Source organism: Mrakia frigida (assembly GCF_051309035.1).
Source record: "Mrakia frigida strain ATCC 22029 unplaced genomic scaffold BDY24scaffold_51, whole genome shotgun sequence".
Classification (NCBI taxonomy): domain Eukaryota; kingdom Fungi; phylum Basidiomycota; class Tremellomycetes; order Cystofilobasidiales; family Mrakiaceae; genus Mrakia; species Mrakia frigida.
In genome coordinates this window covers 52,232-70,061 of record NW_027481230.1, presented here as the reverse complement: position 1 = coordinate 70,061, position 17,830 = coordinate 52,232, and the positions used below count along the sequence as shown (strand labels likewise).

The following is a 17,830-nucleotide window of genomic DNA, read 5'->3' as shown; positions in this document are numbered from 1 at the left end:
TAGCACGTCTGATCGAGAAAGTAGCGGGTCGTATCGTGAGTATGCAAGGGTAGGATGGTCGAAACGAGAGATATCAAAGCAACGAAGGGTAAGATGAACGAGACGGAACGAAACGAAAGCATAGCGAGCGATGAAGACAAAGAAGAGCTGTAGTGTGCGAGGAAAAGAGAAGGAGAGAGTTTGAAACCGAAAGCAAGCAAGCAAGGAGACGGAGAGGGAAAGCAAACGAAAAAGCAGAACGAAACTCGACCCGACCCTCTTCACCCAAACCCAGGACCCAAAAACAAAGAACAACCTCGAAGATCTCCTCTCCTACCCGCTCCTTCACCAACTCACACCTTCCCCTTCCCCCCCAGAACCGAATTCTTCCTCCCCGGCAACTTCCTCGCCAACCAACTCTTCGCACTGCTCGGCACCCTCTCCTCCTCCACCCCTCCTCCTCCTCCTCCTCCTCCTCCCTCTTCCTCCTTCCGCTCATACCCCTTCGGGAAGTTCGGCATGATCGTCTGCAGCCTCTCCGGTGGCGGTCTCCTAATATTCCCACTGTTGACGGTGATCGTCTTGCTCGATCCGTCCCGTCCGTGCGAGGAGACCGTTCGTTCGCTGTCCTCCTTCGAATGCGAGTGGGAGGAGTATCCTCCAAAGTCGTCGATGTTTGGAGGGGAAGGGGAAGGGGAGGAGGAGAAGAAGGAGGATTGGGTTTGACCGATTCCGCGGGTGGTGGGGGTGAGATCGAGATCTCGGGAGGAGGAGGGAGAGGGCCAGGATTGGGAGACGGAGAGGGAGAGAGTGGGTTGTTGACGGTGCTGGTGCTGGGAGTCCTCCTGTTTCGACGACGACGACGGAGATGACGAGTATCCTCCTTCTGTTCCTGTTCCTGCTCCTGTTCCAGTCGGTGTCCTTCCCGACGGCGACCCTCCGATCGAGCTCGACCTCGTCCCCTCGACAGCAGCCGACAACCTCGATCCCAACCTGCTCGACTCCCTGTGCATTTTGCTCTGCTCCTGCTCGTCCAACCACCCCAAGAACTGATCCGGTAGTTCCTTGAGCGAGTTCCTCGTTCGTTGAGCGTACCTCAGAGGTCGAAGGGAGGAGAAGCTCGTTCGAGAGGAAGGTCGAGGGGAAGCGTTGATGAGGGATGGGGAGGCAGTCGAGTGAGGGTTGTTGCTGTTGGGACCGTTTTCGAGGTGAAGAAGAGCGAACGCTGCTCCTTCCGGAGGAGTAGCGACGAGGAGATCGACATCGGTCGGGAGGGAGAAGGGGAGCATGAACCTTGAGTCGAGGAGTTCTCCCATACATTCGGGCGACGTAGGAGGGTTGTACTCCCCCAGCGGAGTCGAAGGATCGAAGAGAGCGTCGATGTGGGTTGCTGGTTCGAGGAGGGCTGGGTTGTAAGGTCGATCCTCCGACGGAGCGTTCGAGTGGGAAGGGAGGGAGGGCGATCCTGTCGAAGAGTTGATCCTCATCGCGCCGCCACCGTACTTCTCCAGCCGAGCTCGTTCCTTCTCCGAGATCTCCCTCTGCAAGGCTTCCACCCCAATTCTCACTCTGCGCTTCTCCCAATCCTTCTGGAGCTGAGCGAGGTACTGAGCGCACTCGTCCGACATCTTCCCTTCGTTGACTTCGAACCGATAGTCCTTCGTTGCTCGACGCATCTGGAGAGGGTTGAGGGATCGAAGGGACTGAACCATGACGATGAGGTTGTCGAAGTCGTTGAGGCTCGAGCAGGTTTGGAGCCATCCGAGGAGTTGATTGACGGGTTCGAGGTGTTTCGTCGCGATCTTGACGGGGAGACCGCTGGACGAAAAGGGAAAAGAGACGACGAGAAACGAACGAGCGAACGAAGATCAGCGACGAGCTCGAATCGAATGAGATCGAGGAAGACACAGTGAACTCACCTATCTCGCACCCAATCCTCCAACGAAGTCATGTTCATCCGAATCTGAACGGCCTTGCTCCGACAGAGGTACTTCTTCCTCGTCAGGATCCGATTGAACGTTTCGCATCCGACCCAGTAGTAGACTTGAGAGAACGCCTGACACGTAATGGCTGGGTTGACCTCGTAGAGTTGAAGAACGACGAGGACGGACGTGAGGAAGGAGGTGATGGTCCTCGGAGTGACGGGAGTTGACGACGAGTTGGACGAGGCTGAAACGTCCACTCCGATGGGATGATGACGTCCGTTCGAAGCCGACGACGACGACGAGGTAGAGTTGAAGAGAGGATTGGAGGACGTTCCTTGTTGGGACCATCCGACTGGAGACCGGAAATCCGCCATCGACATTGGTCGACCGTTGCTTCCCGTCGAGGAGGACGCCTTCACCCCGCCTCCTCCTCCGAAATCCATGCTCGACCTCCCTCCACCACCACCTCCACCTCCACTCTCCCTCAAGCTCCCGAACCCTTCCCTAGCGAACGACAACGACGACGACGGCGACTCCAGATCCATGCTTCCTCTCGGAGAACTCGTCGACGGGAACAGATCCTTCGCCTTCGGAACGATCCTCGAAGCTGCCTTCTTGGCCGTCGTCGCTCCTCGTCCAGTGAGGGATTTGAGAAAGTTCCACTCTCCTTCGAAGGTGACGTCTCCAAACTCCTCCTCCATGGACTGGTAGTCGAGGAGAGCGGCGTCGAGGACCGAGTCGATCCGTTTCTCGACGACTCGAATGACGAAGACGTGGATGGCGTTGATCAGTTCCTACAGAGACGAGAAGAGCAAAAATGAAGGAAAGAAGGGGGTCGGTCAGGTTGGGGAAAAGTCTCGGAACGCGTCAAGACGAGGAAGGGAAAGGATATTAAGAGACACGCGTCGAACTCACCTCGAGCATCACCAACAAACTCATCTCATGACACGAGATCTCCAGTCCCGAATCCGACCTCAGCAGGTGAAGCAGCAGCGTCGTGTTGTAGTTCCAGAACGCCAGATGAGCCAGATCCTCGACGTTGTCCTGTCCCAAAACCAAAAACGAACGCGTAGACGCGATCAGCTTTCGCATCACCTCTCCTCTCCCCTCTTCCCTCCCTCCCTTCGAAACTCACATAAACCCCCTTCTCGATCCTATCCACCACTCCCACAATGAGCTCCTCCAACCAGTCCTCGTCGCAGCGATACAGAGCGAACCTCGCAAAGAGGTAGATGCAGTTGGCGGGGGCTGATCTCCACGAGCGAGGATGAGCGTTCGGAGGGTAGTCGGAGATGAGGGTGTCGAGTAAGGAAGGGAGGTTCGGGAGGGAGAAGACGAGGAGGGTGTGGTAGGGTGGTGGAGCCTGTTTCGGGTTTTTCGTTCGAAACGAAAAGGGAAGATCAGCTTTCGACGCGTTTTCGTTCGGGTTGGAACAAAAACTCACCTGAGGATCCTCCCAGAACGCCTCTTCTTCCTCCTCCTCTTCTTCCTCCAACTCACTCCCACTCCCACTCTCCTCCCCACCGTTCTTCCCTCTGAGTCTCAGCGTCCACGTCCCCCCGATCGACACCCTCCCTCTCCTCGCGGCTCTCTTCCTCCTCAACAACCTCTTCTCCTCCTTATCCACCTTCCCACCCTTCTCCTCCTCCTCCCACTGCCGACTCAACAACCTCTCCCCGTCCACCTCAGCCGTTCCAGCGATTTCTTTAATCCAGTTCTCCTTCTCCCACCGAATCTGCTCTTTGCGCTCGTTTCGAACGGCGAGTTGAGCTCGGGCGACGGAGGCGGAAAGAGCGGCAGAGGGTTGGCGTTGGGGTTGATGAAGAGGGGAGGAAGAGGAGTTGGAAGAAGAGGAGTTGGAGGAGTTGGAGGAGGAGGAGGAAGAAGACATGGGTGGTGGAATAGAGATCATCGCTGAGGTGAGAAGAGCGGTTTGGGAGGAGTGGGAAGGAAGGTCCGAGATCATGTCCCTGGTCGAACGAAACGAAACGAAACGAGGTCAGCGAAACGACGACGCGACAACGAGTTGAGGTTTGAGGTTTCGGAAAGGAAAGGAAAAAGGAAAGGTTTGCTTGCTTGCTTGCTTACAGAGGAGTAAACCCTTTCAAACTCATCGCATGAGGATCCGCTCCCGACGTGAGCAAGAACGAAATCAAGGGAGGTGTCGAATGGAGAGCGGCGAGATGAAGGGGAGTCCAACCGGCTGCCGTTTCAAACCAAAAGGGATGTGCGAAAGATCCCAAAAAGTAAAGTCAGCCCTCGTATTCCTTCTTCTTCTCCCGTCTCGAGCTCGTATATATACTGCGCCTGCAAGAAGTAAAAGAACGAGCAGAGCTCAACTCACCGGAATCAGACCCTTCGACCCCTACTCTCCTGACCAACATCCTCACACACTCCTCCTTCTCCTCCCTCGCGGCCGAACCCATGATGGCCAACGAGACGAGGTTCTCGCCGTCTTCTCCTAGTAGATCTAGAGGGAGGAGATGGCCCTGAAAGAAAGGAAAGCAAGAAACGAAAACGTAAGGAAAGCGAAAGAAACGAGAGGAGAGGGGAAGGAGGTCGACGGTATGAAGGTCAGCTTCGTTCGAGCCTCGAGCTCGTCCTCTCCTCTCCTCTCCTCTCCCCTCCAACAATCTGGCTCCGGCTCACTGAATCTGCTTCCGTTCGTATATACGCAGAGCAGAGAAGAAAAAAGACCACTCACCACATCCCCTGATAAACTCAACAACCACTTGATCAACCCTACGTCTGCCGTTTGAGCTCCTGTGATGAGAGCGTGTCGAAGGAGAGGGAGGAGGTCGTGAGGAGCGAGATCCAGATGAGGGAGGAGCGATTCAGCGGTCGGGAGGAGAGGGAGAGGAGGACTAGAGTATGTATGCGTTTTGAGAAGAAAGAGAGAGAGAAGGTGTATGCGTTAGAGAGAGGAGGAGAGACGAGGAGGAGAGAGAAGCGAAGGTGAAAGGGACGACGACGTACGTGTTCAACGAGTAGACCGAGGAGGAAGTGGATGCTTGCGAGAAGGTTGGCAGGAGGGAGGTGGACATCCCGGGAGCTCGTCTTCTCTATATATCCGGGAGAGGAAGGAAGGAGGGAAGGAAGGAGTCGTCCGTCGTCGTTGAAACGGTGAGCTGTGGGTCGTGCTGATCTTTGAAACCGGGCTGGTCCTTCGCTCCTGTTTTCTAAAAAGGCCGATGACCCGTTCTACCCAGAGAGTGTACGTCCTCCGAAAGCGAAAAGAGAAGAAGCGAGGAGCTTGGTGCTGGTTGGTTGGAGGACAAGTAAGAGCGAAGGAGCGAAGGGGAAGGGAAGGAGGCGTTGATGAGCTTCACGGACCTCGAAATCAAAAAAGAGACGCAGTCGTCGTCGTTGCTTTCTTTTCGAGGAGAAGGGTTTGAGATGGGACGGATAATGAAGCGAAGCGAAGCGATTAATGAAGAGACGAAGAGCGAAACGGCTGAAAGGTATAGGAGAGAGAGAAAAGCCCTGAGAGAAATAGTAGCAAGAAATCAAAACCAAACGACCTGAAGAAGGAACAACGCGTCTTCGAACAGGTCAAACCGAACAAACTTGATCCTACGCAAACCCAACCTTTGCCTCCCCTCCACCCCTCTTGATCACCAACCCTCTCTTCCCGACCCCCCAGTAAACCACCTTTGTCACTCCTCCTTCCTCGACCTCCACCGCCCCAGCTGCTCCTCCAGCGTTCTTGCTCAACCCTTCCTTCACCCTCTCGACCACCCCTCTCTTGACCTGTCCCATCGTAAGCGTGTAGCTCGTCTCCTTCGACGCCAGCAAGAGGAGGAACAGATGAGCGAGCAGGACTCCCTGCGTCGTAGGAGGATGCTGGGGCGTGGAGGTTGAGGCGAGGGAGAGGGAGGAGGAGGAGGGTGGCGGTGGGGGTGGAAGGGAAGAGAGCGTTTGGAGGAGGGTGCTGGGAAGGGAGTGTGGAAGTAAAAGAGGAAGAGGGGAGGATGTTAGGAAGGGAAAGAAAAGAACGAAGGGAAGGAACAGAGGAACGTGACGAACAGAGTCTCAGCGGGCGAGAGGAAAGCTTCGAGAGGAGCTCCGGGAGATTGACGAAGGATTTCAGGGAAGGTGTGCCAGAGGTTTTCCTGGTGAACGAAGAACCAGAAAGAGGATTTGGAGGTCAGGCGAAAGGATCGAGGTCGTCTGCAAGGAGTCGAAGGAAAGAAAGAAAAAGGAGACGAAGGACTCACCAAAATCGAAATCACCTCCTTCGTAAGTTCAACCTCCCCAGCCGGCTTCGGTACTATCTTGGGAGGTAGCATCAGTGGTACTGGAGCAGCAGGCTCAGGTACCGGCACTGGGATGACCACGGGAGGAGCGAGCATGACCGTCGCGTCGTCCTCTTCGCCTGCCAGTCCCTCTTCCTCCTCGTCGTCTTCTTCAGGAAGCACTTCCTCCTGCTCCTCCTCCTCCTCGTTGAGTTGAGGCTGATCGTACTCGCGACTGGGAGTCCTAGACCGAGACGAGTTGAGGAAACGAGTGATGGTTGGGGTTTGAATGAGAGGGTTGATGGTCGCTGGAGGGGGTGTAGGAGGAGGAGTAGCGACTCGAGGTGGTGGTGAGGGAGCTCGAGGTGGAGCCTGTATAGTTCGAGGCAGAGGGAAAAGAGGAGAGAAAGGGGACTCAGTCACCGTGAGCTTGAGGACGAGAGGACGAAAGCATCCAGCGAGGGAGAGTAAACCTACAGCGGCCTCAGCAGCAGCCTTCTCTCTGGCAAGCTTCGCCTTCTTAGCAGCAGCGACCTTCCTCTCCAGATCCTTGGATTCAGCCTCAGCTTTACGCGTTCGCTCTTGAATGGAGGGGCCAGGCTCTGCTGAAGGAGGAGGTGGAGGAGGAGCAGGCTCGTCTCCCCAACCGTCGTCGAAAACTGCGGCCGATTGGGTCTGTTGAGACGCGTCGAACTGATGGAATGGCGAAAGACAGGGGAGAGATATCAGCGTCGGAGATGAGCAGCTCCGAACGAGAGAAAACGATTGAAGGGAAGAGAGCTGAGAGGAGAGGACGAACCGTTTCGACAGCTTCCTCCAGAGCCATAATAGAATCCTTCAGACCTTCGTACTTCTCGAACAGAGAAACTATGAGCTTTCTCTTCCGGGGCATAGGTCGACTGGGAAGTAAATGAGAGAGAGAGTGGACGTTCGACGGTCAGTCTTCGGAGTCGACTCGAACGAGCTCAACCTCTTCCTTCCCTCCTTCCTTCCCTTCGTCCTTCCCTTCGGCTGAGATTGAAACGACAACTCACTAGCCATCCACGAGCTTCAAAGCAGCTCCCAGCAGTATCTCAGGATCCGTGACGACTCCTCTGGATGTTGTTGAAGGTCGTAAAGGAGTGGATGGTTTCGGAGGGTTGAGCTCGAACAGAGCTTGATGGGAGGAGGAAGGAGGAGCGTGGGTTTGTTGAGGGGTAGATTTGGGACTGACAAACATACAGAGACGAGAGAAATTATCAGCTTCAGTTGAAGCTCGTCGATTCGAGTTGGGATGGAGGATGGAAGAGACGAGAGGAGGGGAAGGAAGGAAGGAGGGAGAGCGAGCTGAACGAACCCAACATATCGGAAGATCTCTCGTTCTCCTGGCTCAGCTTCTCGGATGATGGAGCTGAAAGGGGAAGAAAAGGACATGGTGAAGGGTCCTGAGGGGGAAGCGGTTTTGCTCTGCAGGTGGGACGCGAATGGGGAACGGATGAGCTCGATCAAAAGAAGGGGGGAAGGAGAAGGAAGGAGAGAACGAACGGAGACCTCCTTCACTCGTATCAGAGAGAGCTCCAGCCGGTCGACGTTGTCCATGAAGGACATCTTGAGATTGAAGAGAGAGCTGTAGGAGTTGAAAGGGTGATTCTGGGCTGGATGGGGAGGATGAAAGGCTGGAGATTGACGTCGTTGGAAGGAAGTTGAGCTCGGGTCAAAACAGACGCGTCCTCCTTGTTTTTTCGAGTTTGGTTTATTTTTTCGGCCGACTCTCTCAGGAGAAATGTACTCACGCATAGATAAGAGTAAAGCTACAACAAACCCAACATATAATTGGAGAATCAAGCGAACAGGCGTCTCCTCCTACGGGTGATGACTCGACAGCGTCGCTTGCCCGACCTTCACCTCCTCAGCCGCCGACTTCTCCTCGTCCTTCCTATCCGTCGATGGCTCGATCCCCTTCTCGACATCTCCCTCATCAGCCGATCCATCCTTCTCTTCCGAGCCGTCGAGGATAGCCTGAGTCTGCTTGTCGAAGACGTTGACGTGCTCCGTCGGGGATTCCTGGAGGTTTTGATGAGGGTGCGAGGGCAGGATTCGAACGAATTGGAGAATGTCCTGGTGAAAAGAGAAGAAGGGAAAAGATGGGGGTGAGCTAGGGGGAGAAGCGGGAGCTGAAAAGAGGGTGAAGACGCACTCGTTGAGCTCCGAAGAGGACGAAGGCGACGATTCCAGCTGTGGCTTGGTAGAACGCTCTGCAGATCAAAGATAGAGCCAATTTAAGTTCCAGGCTCGTCTTTGGGAAGGGAGGGGAGTTGGGACTCACGGTGCAGCAGAGGTGCTGACCAGAGAGACGATGGCGAAAACGATCGCGACGCTCGCATAGATCCCAAAGGCTAGGGTCCGAACCGTAAATCCAACGTCGAGGACGGATTTGGTGATGAGTCGAGGATCTGGCGAGACCTCAGATTGATGTCTTCCAACTCTCAGTCGAGAGGGGCGACGGAGGTAAGCGGTGATCGTCCAGACTGACGAGGAGAAAGAAGAGAGGATGAGGCGAGAGGCAAAGTCAGCGGAAGGTCTCACCAGGAAAAATAGTAGGAGCAAAGAGACGACTGACATTCGAACACCGCGACGATGAGAAGGAAGACGGCAGCGATCACTCGAGAGGTGTAAGTTCTACGAGCAAGCAGAAGGGGAAAAAAGAAGGGTTCGACGCGTCAGTTCTCGTCCGCTCGATTTTCCGATTCGTTCGACCCGAAACTCACACGCGACCATCCATGTTGTAAGCACCGAGTTCTGTGACCGCGATGTTCTCAGGGTGTAGAGCAGTAGCCTGTATAGAGATCGGGAGGGGATCAGATCAGGGCCTTCCAAATCGAAGACGAACTCAAAACTGGCCTGGAGCAAGGAAGGACGAGTCGGACTCACAATTGAAGAACCCACGACCATGGCCAAACAGAAAGTCCAAGGAATGGCCACCAGCATGATGTCCATAATTTTTTCCCATCGAACTGTCATTGAGAGCTTGAGGACGACGGTGGACCAAATCTGGAGAAGGAAAAGGCGGAGAGAGGTCAGCGACGCCGGAAGTGGACGAGGGGAGAAGAAGAGAGATTCAGTTCGAGTAGACGTACTTTTACTATGATAGCAGAGAAGGAGCCAGTCGTTGCGATGATGCTGTTGCACGAGAGCCAGAACGGAAAACCAAACAAGGTATCAGTCGCTCTGCAGAAGCTCGGAAGAGGGAGGAAGCGGGAGGGACGACGCACCCTGACGCAGCGAAGACTGTCGAACAGACGGCTACACCAGTCGACGGACTCTCCTCGTGACCAAGAATCACACAGTGGAGCGCGCTATCGAGGATGAGAGCGACGATGAGCTGTTTGTGGCCAACGAACAGGAGTCAGACGAGGAAGGAGGGAGGTGAAGGAGACGAGAGCTCACCGAAATCAGAGTTGGGTGGGGTTTCTTAGGACGCAGAGCGAAGACGAGAAGGAGACCGGAGAGAAGAGTTGCTGAGAGGATATGAAGAGTGTAGTAGGGAGCTATCAGAGCACGGTTGTCATGCAGTCGTTGGGTAACGACAACCATTGGGGGAGAGTCGGGAGAAAGAGGAGGGAGGGGAGAGGTCGACGCGAGGAGATCGTTTGAGCGAGGGTTCAAACCGTCGAGCTGAGCGTGAAGAGAGAACCTGAAGGGTGGACGATGAAGGATGCAGAAGCAGCAGAGGTGGACGTTAGAGGAGAGGTTGCGCAAGGAAGAGGCGAAAATGGAATGGCAGACCAACAGAACGGGCGAGACCCTCCTGCTCCGAAGGAAACCTTCTTTCGTTCTGAGTGCTTCTTGGGGGAGAGAGGATCACTCCAAGCATCAAGTCCAACGATGAGTACGGGGTAAAAGTTTGCGACAGTTTGACCACACTCGGCTGACCTGCGGATTGGATAACGTGAACAAGGAAGAAAGAGATCGGATCAATAAGGTGAGACGAAACACGCAGGGGCAGGAACACCACGCGAAATCGGATGTTACCAAGCAGGGTTGAAACTGCCCGACCTCCGAGGCCGAGTACTCTTGGATTTGTTGAGGAGTGCGATTTTCCGAGATCCGGGGAGAAAAATGAAGGGTCAAGAGGAGAAAAGGAGCGACCGTCGAACGCGTCCGTTTTCGAGAGGCCTTCGTTTCGCTCGCTGAGACTGACGTCGAAGAGTGTGAATATTCATAATCATCTAAGAGATCCGAAGAGCAAAAGGAAAGAAAATGTCAGCCTCTCAAACCGAGCTTTCTCTCTGGTGGACTCCCGTCTTCCAGCTTCGAGGTCGTTCCACTTCTTCTCGACTCATCAACCCGAGACTTGACTCACAGACGAGAACAAAACTAGCGGAAAACTAATCACCCCATGACTCTCTCGTCTATCCAACGGGAAGAGCAGCAGCAGGCCAAGCGTCTCCTCCTCCTCGTGCTCCTCCGTTTGAACCGACGCGTCCCTTGAACTTTGCATCTTGAACGGCGCCGCTGAACTTGGAGATGATCGAACGAAGTCCTTCCTGCAAGCGTAGGAGAACAACAAAAAGTGGGTAGAGCGAAGAGAGAGGAAGAGGAACAGGGACAGCAAGGGTAGCGAGTCAGCGAAGATGAGACGAAGAACAGACGCAAACGAGGAAGAAATGAAAGAAGACGGACCATCTCGATCTCGGGGTCCATCATCTCTTCCTCGTCATCAGCATCACTTCCTCCAAGGTACCATCCTACGACTCCGGCTCGGAACCAGCCGACGTTGTCTCTGCGAAAAGAAGGAACGGACGCGTCGAGATCAGTTATTCGCCTCGAAGGGACGGAGCGATGAAAAATATCTGGTTCGATCAAGCAATGGTCGGCGAAAACATCAGCCTGAACTCACCTATACCCAATCAGCTCACTCCTCAAATCCTCCATCCCTCTCCTCAGATCCTTCAGCTTCCCAACCGTTTCCCTCGTGAGCTTCAAATCCCTCTTCACACCCTCACTCCTCCTCCATCCACCTCCCTCACCTCCCCACCCACCACCACCTCCACCCACACCAACTCCTCCATAACCTTCCTCCACATCCCTCCCTCGTCCCATCGCCAACTCCTTCGCCCTCCCCACCAGAGGCAGCCAAACCGGATCCCTCCGACTCTCCTCCTCCAGCACCAACTCGGACGCGAAGAACTCTTCTTGAAGTTGACCGCCTAGTTTCGATGCCCTATCGGCGAGGGGAAGTGTAGCTTCGATGGAGGATTGGAGGGAGGTGAGCGAGGTTGAGAGATGAGTGAGGAGGGAGGTGAGTTGGTTTTGGAAAAGGCGCATCGAGCGAGGAGAAGGGTGATGAGTTTGAGTGTAGGTGTTGACAGAGGAGGAAGATGGGTTGGATAGGAGAGGTGCAGAGGATTCGGAGGAGGGAGGTGGTGGGGAGATGGTGAGGAGGTGCGATTCTAGGCGAGCGAACTGAAGGGGAGAGAGAGGGAGTCAGACGCGTCGGACGGGTTGGAGGATGGCAGGAGAAGGAAGCGAACCTCGTGAACGATCCATGAGAAAGAGTTGATTCCTTCAGAGTTGATACCGCTGCGATGAAAGAAGGATCAGAACGAGTCAGCGGGACGACGCGTCGTTTGAGTTCAACGACGGGAGAGAACGAAGACGAAACTCACATCAGCTTATCCTTCATGTCCCTCGTGAGATCTCCCAAATCTACCAAGCTCTCAGCTAGAATCTCCTTGTCTTGAAGTTTTGAGCCTCTGCGAAATCAAGCGATGGAAACAAAAGACGACTGATGAGCCTTCAAGCTATCCCGCATCTTATCATCGCCCTCTTCCTTGACCCAACAGAGATCAAACTCACCTCTTTACAGCCATTGCCAATTCCCAGATCTCAACCTGATGCAATCCCATCTGGTTCATGTCGCTCAACTCGACGACGCTCTGGAAGATATCGCTCGCTCGACTCGCTTCCTCCCTCAACTTCCTCGCTACCAGTCCAACCTTCATGCCAGGAGCAGCAACGTCAGATCCTGCAGGATAGTTGGTCGAGCAGCCGAGTCCAAGCCCGATGGAGTGGCAGTACGAGGAGTAGAGGAGGGCTGGGAGGGAGGCTGAGGAGGTAAAGGGGATGAGGAGAAGGGAGCCGAGAGGTGAGAGCGAAAGGGATGGGATTACTGGGAAGAAATGAGGTAAGGATGGTCAGAACGATGTTTTCGAGCCGAAAAGATGGGGTCGGATGAAAGAGAAGAGGGCGAGAAGTGAGTGAGGGGAGCCGGAGGGAGGAAACGTCGAGCTCACAACCGGTCACCCGCTTATATCCTGCATAGATCATCCCCAAAGCCGGCACCGAAACCATGAGAGCGATGAGTACCATCAGGATAGGGTACCAGAACTGAGCCAAGAACAACCAGAAAGCTTTTCGAGCGAAAGAAGCGAGTTTGTTGACGACGATGATCGACTTCCTTTGGCCTTTTGGAGGCTTCGTCCGAGTTGCAGGAGCGGACCAGCTAGGCGAAGATGGAGGAGGAGGTCGAGCAGCTACTGGGGCAGCTGATGTCGACGAAGGAGGAGGTGTAGGGAAGGCTCCGACTGCTGGGGGAGGCGAGGGAGGAGGAGAGGTCGCTGGGGTGGTGGAGGTCGAAGTTGGAGTTGAAGGTCGAAGAGGAGGAGGGACGGATGGTCTGATGGAAGATTTTGCTGGACTCGATATGGGAGAGGGCACAGGAGTTCCTCCTCCTGCTGGTCTACGTTTCTTTCCTTTGGGAGCCATAGCGAGTGAGGGTTGGGAGGGTCTCTGAAGAAAGGAAGGAAGCCTCGAAACGGTCGAGCTCATCATGATGCCGTGACTTCCTTTCCTCCTAACGACCAGCATCTCCCTAGAGGAAAACCTTCACTTGCATCCAACTCTTCTCTTCTACAATCTCTCTCGACTCTGGCTTTCTGATGCCTCTCTTTTCTTCTCCTCATCCTTCCGCTCCCGCTCAACGACATCCACTTCGGACCAAGACGAACGAGGGCGGTGGAAGGAAGCCCAACGGTCAGGGAGCTTTCGCTGTGGATATGATCAGGCAGATGAGAGGAGAGGAGAGCGAGGAGGAAGAAGAGGAGGATCCTAAAGAGGAGAGGAGGAGGAGAAGGGAGAGGGAGAGGAGAGGGAAGAGTGGAAAGAAGAGGGAGAAGTCGAGGGAGGAGAACATCAAGGAGGAGGAGGAAGACGAGGAGGGAACTGGGATTCGAGAAGGAAGAGAAGCCTCGGTCAGATCTCGGGGAGGGGCTTCTGGAGGTGCAGGTGGAGATGAGGAGAACGTGGAGATGAAGGAGGAGGAGCAGGAGGAACCTGAGGTCTTCTCGACGAACGATGTTTTTGGATTCGGGTGAGCTCCTCTTTACTTCTTTGTTCTTCCAGATATCAGACAGTGCTGATATATATCTCTTGCGACTACCTTCGCCCAGCATCACTGCTCGCAGACTGAAAGGTTCGTCCTTCATCCTTTCCGCCTCGTCCGCCACCTTCGTCTCCTCCCTCTCGTCTCCTTTTCTGACCTTCGTCGTTCCTCTATCCCTCTAATTGAACATCTCAAGCGCCATCCCTACTCCCTAAACCTCGCCTAAAACCTCCTCCACCTCCACCTCCTCCCAAAACTCCCTCCCTCCCCTCTCTCCCCTCCACACCAACCTCGACCAACTCTCCTCCTCCTGACCCTCTCAGCGACTCCGAAAACATGCGAGCCATCCTCGGAGTCAAACGTCGGAAACGGAAGGATGAAGTAGACATCGCCGTCAAGCCGAAGACCAAGCGTCCGAAGAGGGAGTCTACGGAGAAGAAGAAGGTCGCTCTTGCTCGAGTCGCGGCTTCCTCCTCGAAGGCGAAGGGAAAGGGGAAGAAGAAGATCGTCAGGGACAGCGACGAGGACGAAGAGGAGAGTGATGATGGTGGTGGTGGGATGGAGGAGTACGCCGAGTACGAGGAAGGTGGAGGGGGTCGTTCAGCTTCACCAACTTCGTCCAACCTCGACGCGTCTCCTCCTCCTCGTCCCTCCAAGAGATCAACGACAACCACCATCAGGACCACGAAGAAGAAGACACCTCTCCCTCGATCCTCCTCCTCTTCTCCACCTCCGCCTACCAAACCCAAACCCTCTTCCTCCTCCCGAACTCAACAAGCACCCTCTAAAGCAAAACCCACGTCGAAGGCAAAGACGAGGAAAGCCTCCCTCCCTCGATCCTCCTCTCCCGGTTCTGGCTTCTCATCTCCACCTCCAACTCAGCAGGAGTATCGACCTATCAAACCGAAGCCGAGACCGAAACCGAAACCGCGTTTGGCACCAGGAGGAGGAGGAGAGACGAAGAAGGGGAAGGGGAAGGAAAGGGAAGGTGGTGCGAGTGGGAGCGCGTCGACGAGCGTTCTTCACGAGGTTCGTTCTTTTTCACCCCTCGCTCTCCTTCTCTTTGCTTCTCCGAGCTGATCATCGTCTTCTTCGCATCTGTCGCTTCAGACCGCATCTCATCCCCTCTCAGAAGCCTCCTCCCTCATCGTCGTTCAGCAGCCGTCTTCAGCTCCTGCGAGACGTTCCTCCCACTCGCACACTCGATCTTTCTCACCTTCGCCTCACGCCTCTGGGTCTATGACATACGATCGATCGGAGCCTCTCGTGGTGGACGTGGATGACGAGGAGGAAATGGAGGAGGAAACAGAACGCGTCGTCGTCGTGGAGGAGAGAGCTGAAGCTGTGGTTGAGCGTCAGGAGGAGGAGGAGCCGGTGGTAGCGTTGGATTCGGACGATCTGTACTCTTGATCTCTTTTGGGTTGATTTAGGGTTTTGTGGGAGAGGAGATGGGGGGAGGGGAGGGGTGATGATGAACGAGTGAGTCTTCCGATCGTTTGTTTTCGACGCGACGAGCTTCTGACCATCCGTCTCTCTTTGCTTCATCTCTTCGTATCGCAGTCATAACGGCCTTTGAACGATACATGCTTAACGAAACGCTTCATCGGATCTTGCAAACTTTCGAAGCTCTCAAAACCGCGGGAAGCGACGTGACTCGCCTTGGGCTGCCTCACTTTTCTGAAAGCAAGCGAAGGAACAAGGAGGAGAGCTCGTATATCAGAAACGAAAGAAGAGATTTATACAGAGAGACGGATATGTGGCGATGAGGTGGAGATAGGTAAAATGAGAGAGAAAGGAAGATGAAAGGATCGAAAACAACAACAACAACGACGCGGCGACGAAGAAGATCGAGACGACTACTAGATGATATAATCCCTCGGATCCAACGAGCAGCTATCCGTCTCTTCTCCGCCATCCATAACAATCCCCAACCCCTCCATATCGATCTCGTACCCGTACTCAATCACCCACTCCTCCGTCCTCGTGAATGGCCATTGCTTCTCCTTCTTCTTCTCGACGCATTCCGACTCGACGTCCCCCGAAGCAAACTTGCATCGCTCGATGGCCCAAGTGTTGATCGACGGTTCGTCCGAGGTGTCGACGACCCAGGGAAGCGAACGAGAGGTGTGCATGGACTTGGTTGGGTTGGAGGAGGAGGAGTTGAGGGTGCTGGGTTTGTTGAAGGGGAGGAAGGGGAGCGAGGCGAAGAGGGAGGAGGAGGAGGAGGCCTTGCTTTGGGAGGTGGAGGTAGAGGAGATGGAGGTCGAGGGAGAGAGGGGTGTGATTTCTTCGAGAGAGGAGTGGTGCTGAAGGGAAGAGAGGCCAAAGAAGGAGGAGAGGAGAGGAGTCAGTTAAAGTCGACGCGTCCAGTTTCGAACGAGTGAACAGCCCCGAACTCACCTCCTGAAGAGCGAACTTCCAGTGCGCAATCAACCTAAGAGTACCTCTCTTCTTCTGCTCGAAACAAGAAATCTCTCCCCAGATCCGAGCAAGGAGGACGGCGGTCATCTTGTCGATTCGAGCGATGTGCTCGAGGCTGTCCTCAATCATGGTTTCGAGGTAATCCCAACGGAATCGGTTTGGCGGCAGGTGCTGGGAACCTTCCCCAGTTTGGATGAGCATTTTGAGCGTTTCGATGATCTGGAAGCTCGAGCGAAGAAGATGAGGGTAAAGGAAAGGAGGAGGTCAGCGAAAGAGAGACGCGTCGACCGAACGAGAAGAACCGTCGAAGCAGCTTCCAAAAGCGAAAACGCACAGTGTAGGAGCAGAAGCCCAACCAGCTAAACACTCCCTGTCCCTGCCATACACTCCTTTCGTCCAAGCCTTTCCTGACGAAGCGGAAATAGGCATCTCCCAGGTCGGCTTCCTTTGCCGTCAAGACAGCAAGTTCGAAGTCTACGCAGACTTCGGGATCGAGCTTGAAGAGCTTCCTGAGGAGCTTCGAGTACACTGGCTCGTTTTTGGCCTCCAAAGCGGTCTGCAGGGAAGGTAGGAGGGCGAGGAGGGCTGCTGTTTGCTGGAGGGTTCGGGGAGGGAGGGAGGAAGGTGGACTGGCGAAGGGGATTTCACAGTGCTTGGTATCTTCGTAGAAGGGATGTCGACGAGGAGTGGGAATGGGAGCGAGTTTCTGAGAAGAAGTGAAGAGAAAGGGAGGCGGTGAGCTCTCCGAACGGGTCGAGGAAGAGAGCAAGAGGAACGGAAGACGAGGATGAGCCCGAGACGAGCTCACCTTCTTCAGTTTAGCAGCGAGATCCGAGAGCTTCTCGAGGAGAGTGGGCTCTCTCAATCTGGTGTGAGCGTTGATGAACTGCTTGGGCATGTGGTGAATGATTCAGAGAGTGAGGGACTAGAAGTAGCGAGGTGGGGAACGAAGGAAAGGGAGGGAAGGGAACAAAAGGTCAGCTCGAGTCGACCAAACCTCAACTCTCTCTGTTCTTCCCTCGAGATGAAAAGCGTTGCACTCACTAACTATGAGGTCGAGGTGGTGGTTGGTGGTCAACCGTCTTCTGCATTTTTGACTCGAATTTGTCGGGACGGGAGGGAGGAAAGTTCGGTTCCTGACCGAGAAGGGGAACGGTTTTGAAACGAACGAGGAGCGATCGTGCAGATTTTCCTAGATTGCCGGAAGGTCACAGAATTCCTGCTAGCGAAGAAAACGGCCGAGATCGATGCCAGAGAAAGGTGCTGTCCTTGGAGGAGAGAGGAGGAGAGTAAAAGAAGGGAGGGATGCGAGCTGATCGAGAGGGTTGGAACTTGGGAGGTTGAGCTTCGCACAAAACAAGCTTCCGACGGAAGGGAAAGCCTACGGACAATCACGAGGGATCAGCTGGATCCAGAAGGTTTGGGAAACCTTCGGATGAAAAAGCTGCAAGATGGGAGTCGGTAGTGAAGGAGTGAACGGCAGGTCGATTCGAATTCCAACCTCTCCTCCCTCCCCTCCCTCGTGCCGCAAACCGCCATCGCCAGCGAAACTCCTCTGCAGAATGACTTCCAGGATGTCAGAGTCGCAAGAGTGTGCACCTTTACTCGGACCCTCCTCAAAAATCTTAGCCGAAACCACCGTCTGTGAGTCCAAAAGGAGAAGGAGAGACGGGAGGGAAGGGACGTCGAAGCTCACTCCTCCTTCCTTCCCCTCCTTTCCTCCTCAGATCCTCTCATCCACCAGATCAGAAGAGATATCATCGTGAGTTGTGCCATCACCTCTTTCTCTGCTACCGTGTCTGACTACTCTTCTTGTTCTTATCGCAGGAGCACATCGGTGAGATCAGCTTCATCGTTGAAGATGTGAGGTCATCAAGCTCACTTCCCTCCCCTCCCCTCCCCTCCCC

General features: G+C 54.6%; 8 protein-coding genes across 8 annotated transcripts in view; 2 read left to right on the top strand and 6 right to left on the bottom strand.

Moving 5' to 3' along the window:
• Nucleotide 1: 1 nt before the first annotated feature.
• Nucleotides 2–5,203, bottom strand: BDY24DRAFT_445156 (uncharacterized protein). Its single transcript, XM_076644897.1, has 9 exons — nucleotides 4,881–5,203; nucleotides 4,609–4,768; nucleotides 4,249–4,393; nucleotides 3,993–4,107; nucleotides 3,349–3,874; nucleotides 3,040–3,267; nucleotides 2,820–2,948; nucleotides 1,899–2,698; nucleotides 2–1,797 (listed from the first exon to the last, which is right to left on the bottom strand). The coding sequence occupies exons 1-9, from the start codon at nucleotides 4,946–4,948 to the stop codon at nucleotides 333–335; spliced, it is 3,636 nt and encodes a 1,211-aa protein (XP_076492298.1). The 5' UTR covers nucleotides 4,949–5,203; the 3' UTR covers nucleotides 2–332.
• Nucleotides 5,204–5,461: 258 nt separating this feature from the next.
• On the bottom strand, nucleotides 5,462–6,408 carry BDY24DRAFT_404328 (uncharacterized protein). Its single transcript, XM_076642491.1, has 3 exons — nucleotides 6,122–6,408; nucleotides 5,931–6,016; nucleotides 5,462–5,835 (listed from the first exon to the last, which is right to left on the bottom strand). Exons 1-3 carry the CDS (start codon nucleotides 6,254–6,256, stop codon nucleotides 5,478–5,480), a joined length of 579 nt encoding a protein of 192 aa, XP_076492297.1. The 5' UTR covers nucleotides 6,257–6,408; the 3' UTR covers nucleotides 5,462–5,477.
• A 21-nt stretch (nucleotides 6,409–6,429) lies between these two features.
• BDY24DRAFT_240555 (uncharacterized protein) lies at nucleotides 6,430–7,899 on the bottom strand. The gene is made up of 5 exons (XM_076636712.1): nucleotides 7,664–7,899; nucleotides 7,476–7,585; nucleotides 7,174–7,347; nucleotides 6,617–7,038; nucleotides 6,430–6,511 (listed from the first exon to the last, which is right to left on the bottom strand). Exons 1-4 carry the CDS (start codon nucleotides 7,724–7,726, stop codon nucleotides 6,708–6,710), a joined length of 678 nt encoding a protein of 225 aa, XP_076492296.1. The 5' UTR covers nucleotides 7,727–7,899; the 3' UTR covers nucleotides 6,430–6,511; nucleotides 6,617–6,707.
• A 40-nt stretch (nucleotides 7,900–7,939) lies between these two features.
• BDY24DRAFT_240235 (uncharacterized protein) lies at nucleotides 7,940–8,808 on the bottom strand. The gene is made up of 3 exons (XM_076636711.1): nucleotides 8,445–8,808; nucleotides 8,316–8,373; nucleotides 7,940–8,236 (listed from the first exon to the last, which is right to left on the bottom strand). The coding sequence occupies exons 1-3, from the start codon at nucleotides 8,738–8,740 to the stop codon at nucleotides 7,982–7,984; spliced, it is 609 nt and encodes a 202-aa protein (XP_076492295.1). The 5' UTR covers nucleotides 8,741–8,808; the 3' UTR covers nucleotides 7,940–7,981.
• Nucleotides 8,809–10,327: 1,519 nt separating this feature from the next.
• On the bottom strand, nucleotides 10,328–12,903 carry BDY24DRAFT_404321 (uncharacterized protein). Its single transcript, XM_076642490.1, has 7 exons — nucleotides 12,415–12,903; nucleotides 11,978–12,290; nucleotides 11,788–11,874; nucleotides 11,653–11,701; nucleotides 11,019–11,584; nucleotides 10,802–10,901; nucleotides 10,328–10,665 (listed from the first exon to the last, which is right to left on the bottom strand). The coding sequence occupies exons 1-7, from the start codon at nucleotides 12,884–12,886 to the stop codon at nucleotides 10,531–10,533; spliced, it is 1,722 nt and encodes a 573-aa protein (XP_076492294.1). The 5' UTR covers nucleotides 12,887–12,903; the 3' UTR covers nucleotides 10,328–10,530.
• Nucleotides 12,904–13,756: 853 nt separating this feature from the next.
• BDY24DRAFT_404317 (uncharacterized protein) lies at nucleotides 13,757–15,090 on the top strand. The gene is made up of 3 exons (XM_076642489.1): nucleotides 13,757–14,531; nucleotides 14,613–14,981; nucleotides 15,063–15,090. The coding sequence occupies exons 1-2, from the start codon at nucleotides 13,839–13,841 to the stop codon at nucleotides 14,910–14,912; spliced, it is 993 nt and encodes a 330-aa protein (XP_076492293.1). The 5' UTR covers nucleotides 13,757–13,838; the 3' UTR covers nucleotides 14,913–14,981; nucleotides 15,063–15,090.
• A 152-nt stretch (nucleotides 15,091–15,242) lies between these two features.
• On the bottom strand, nucleotides 15,243–16,848 carry BDY24DRAFT_404316 (uncharacterized protein). Its single transcript, XM_076642488.1, has 3 exons — nucleotides 16,258–16,848; nucleotides 15,903–16,142; nucleotides 15,243–15,808 (listed from the first exon to the last, which is right to left on the bottom strand). Exons 1-3 carry the CDS (start codon nucleotides 16,819–16,821, stop codon nucleotides 15,362–15,364), a joined length of 1,251 nt encoding a protein of 416 aa, XP_076492292.1. The 5' UTR covers nucleotides 16,822–16,848; the 3' UTR covers nucleotides 15,243–15,361.
• A 600-nt stretch (nucleotides 16,849–17,448) lies between these two features.
• The window catches only part of BDY24DRAFT_367278 (uncharacterized protein), a 4,623-nt gene continuing 4,241 nt past the window's right edge, over nucleotides 17,449–17,830 (top strand). Inside the window, exons 1-3 of the mRNA XM_076637973.1 lie at nucleotides 17,449–17,567; nucleotides 17,651–17,685; nucleotides 17,751–17,760. Of these exons, the coding sequence (XP_076492291.1) occupies nucleotides 17,486–17,567; nucleotides 17,651–17,685; nucleotides 17,751–17,760 (127 nt within the window). The 5' untranslated portion in view covers nucleotides 17,449–17,485. The remainder of the gene's footprint in view (nucleotides 17,568–17,650; nucleotides 17,686–17,750; nucleotides 17,761–17,830) is intronic.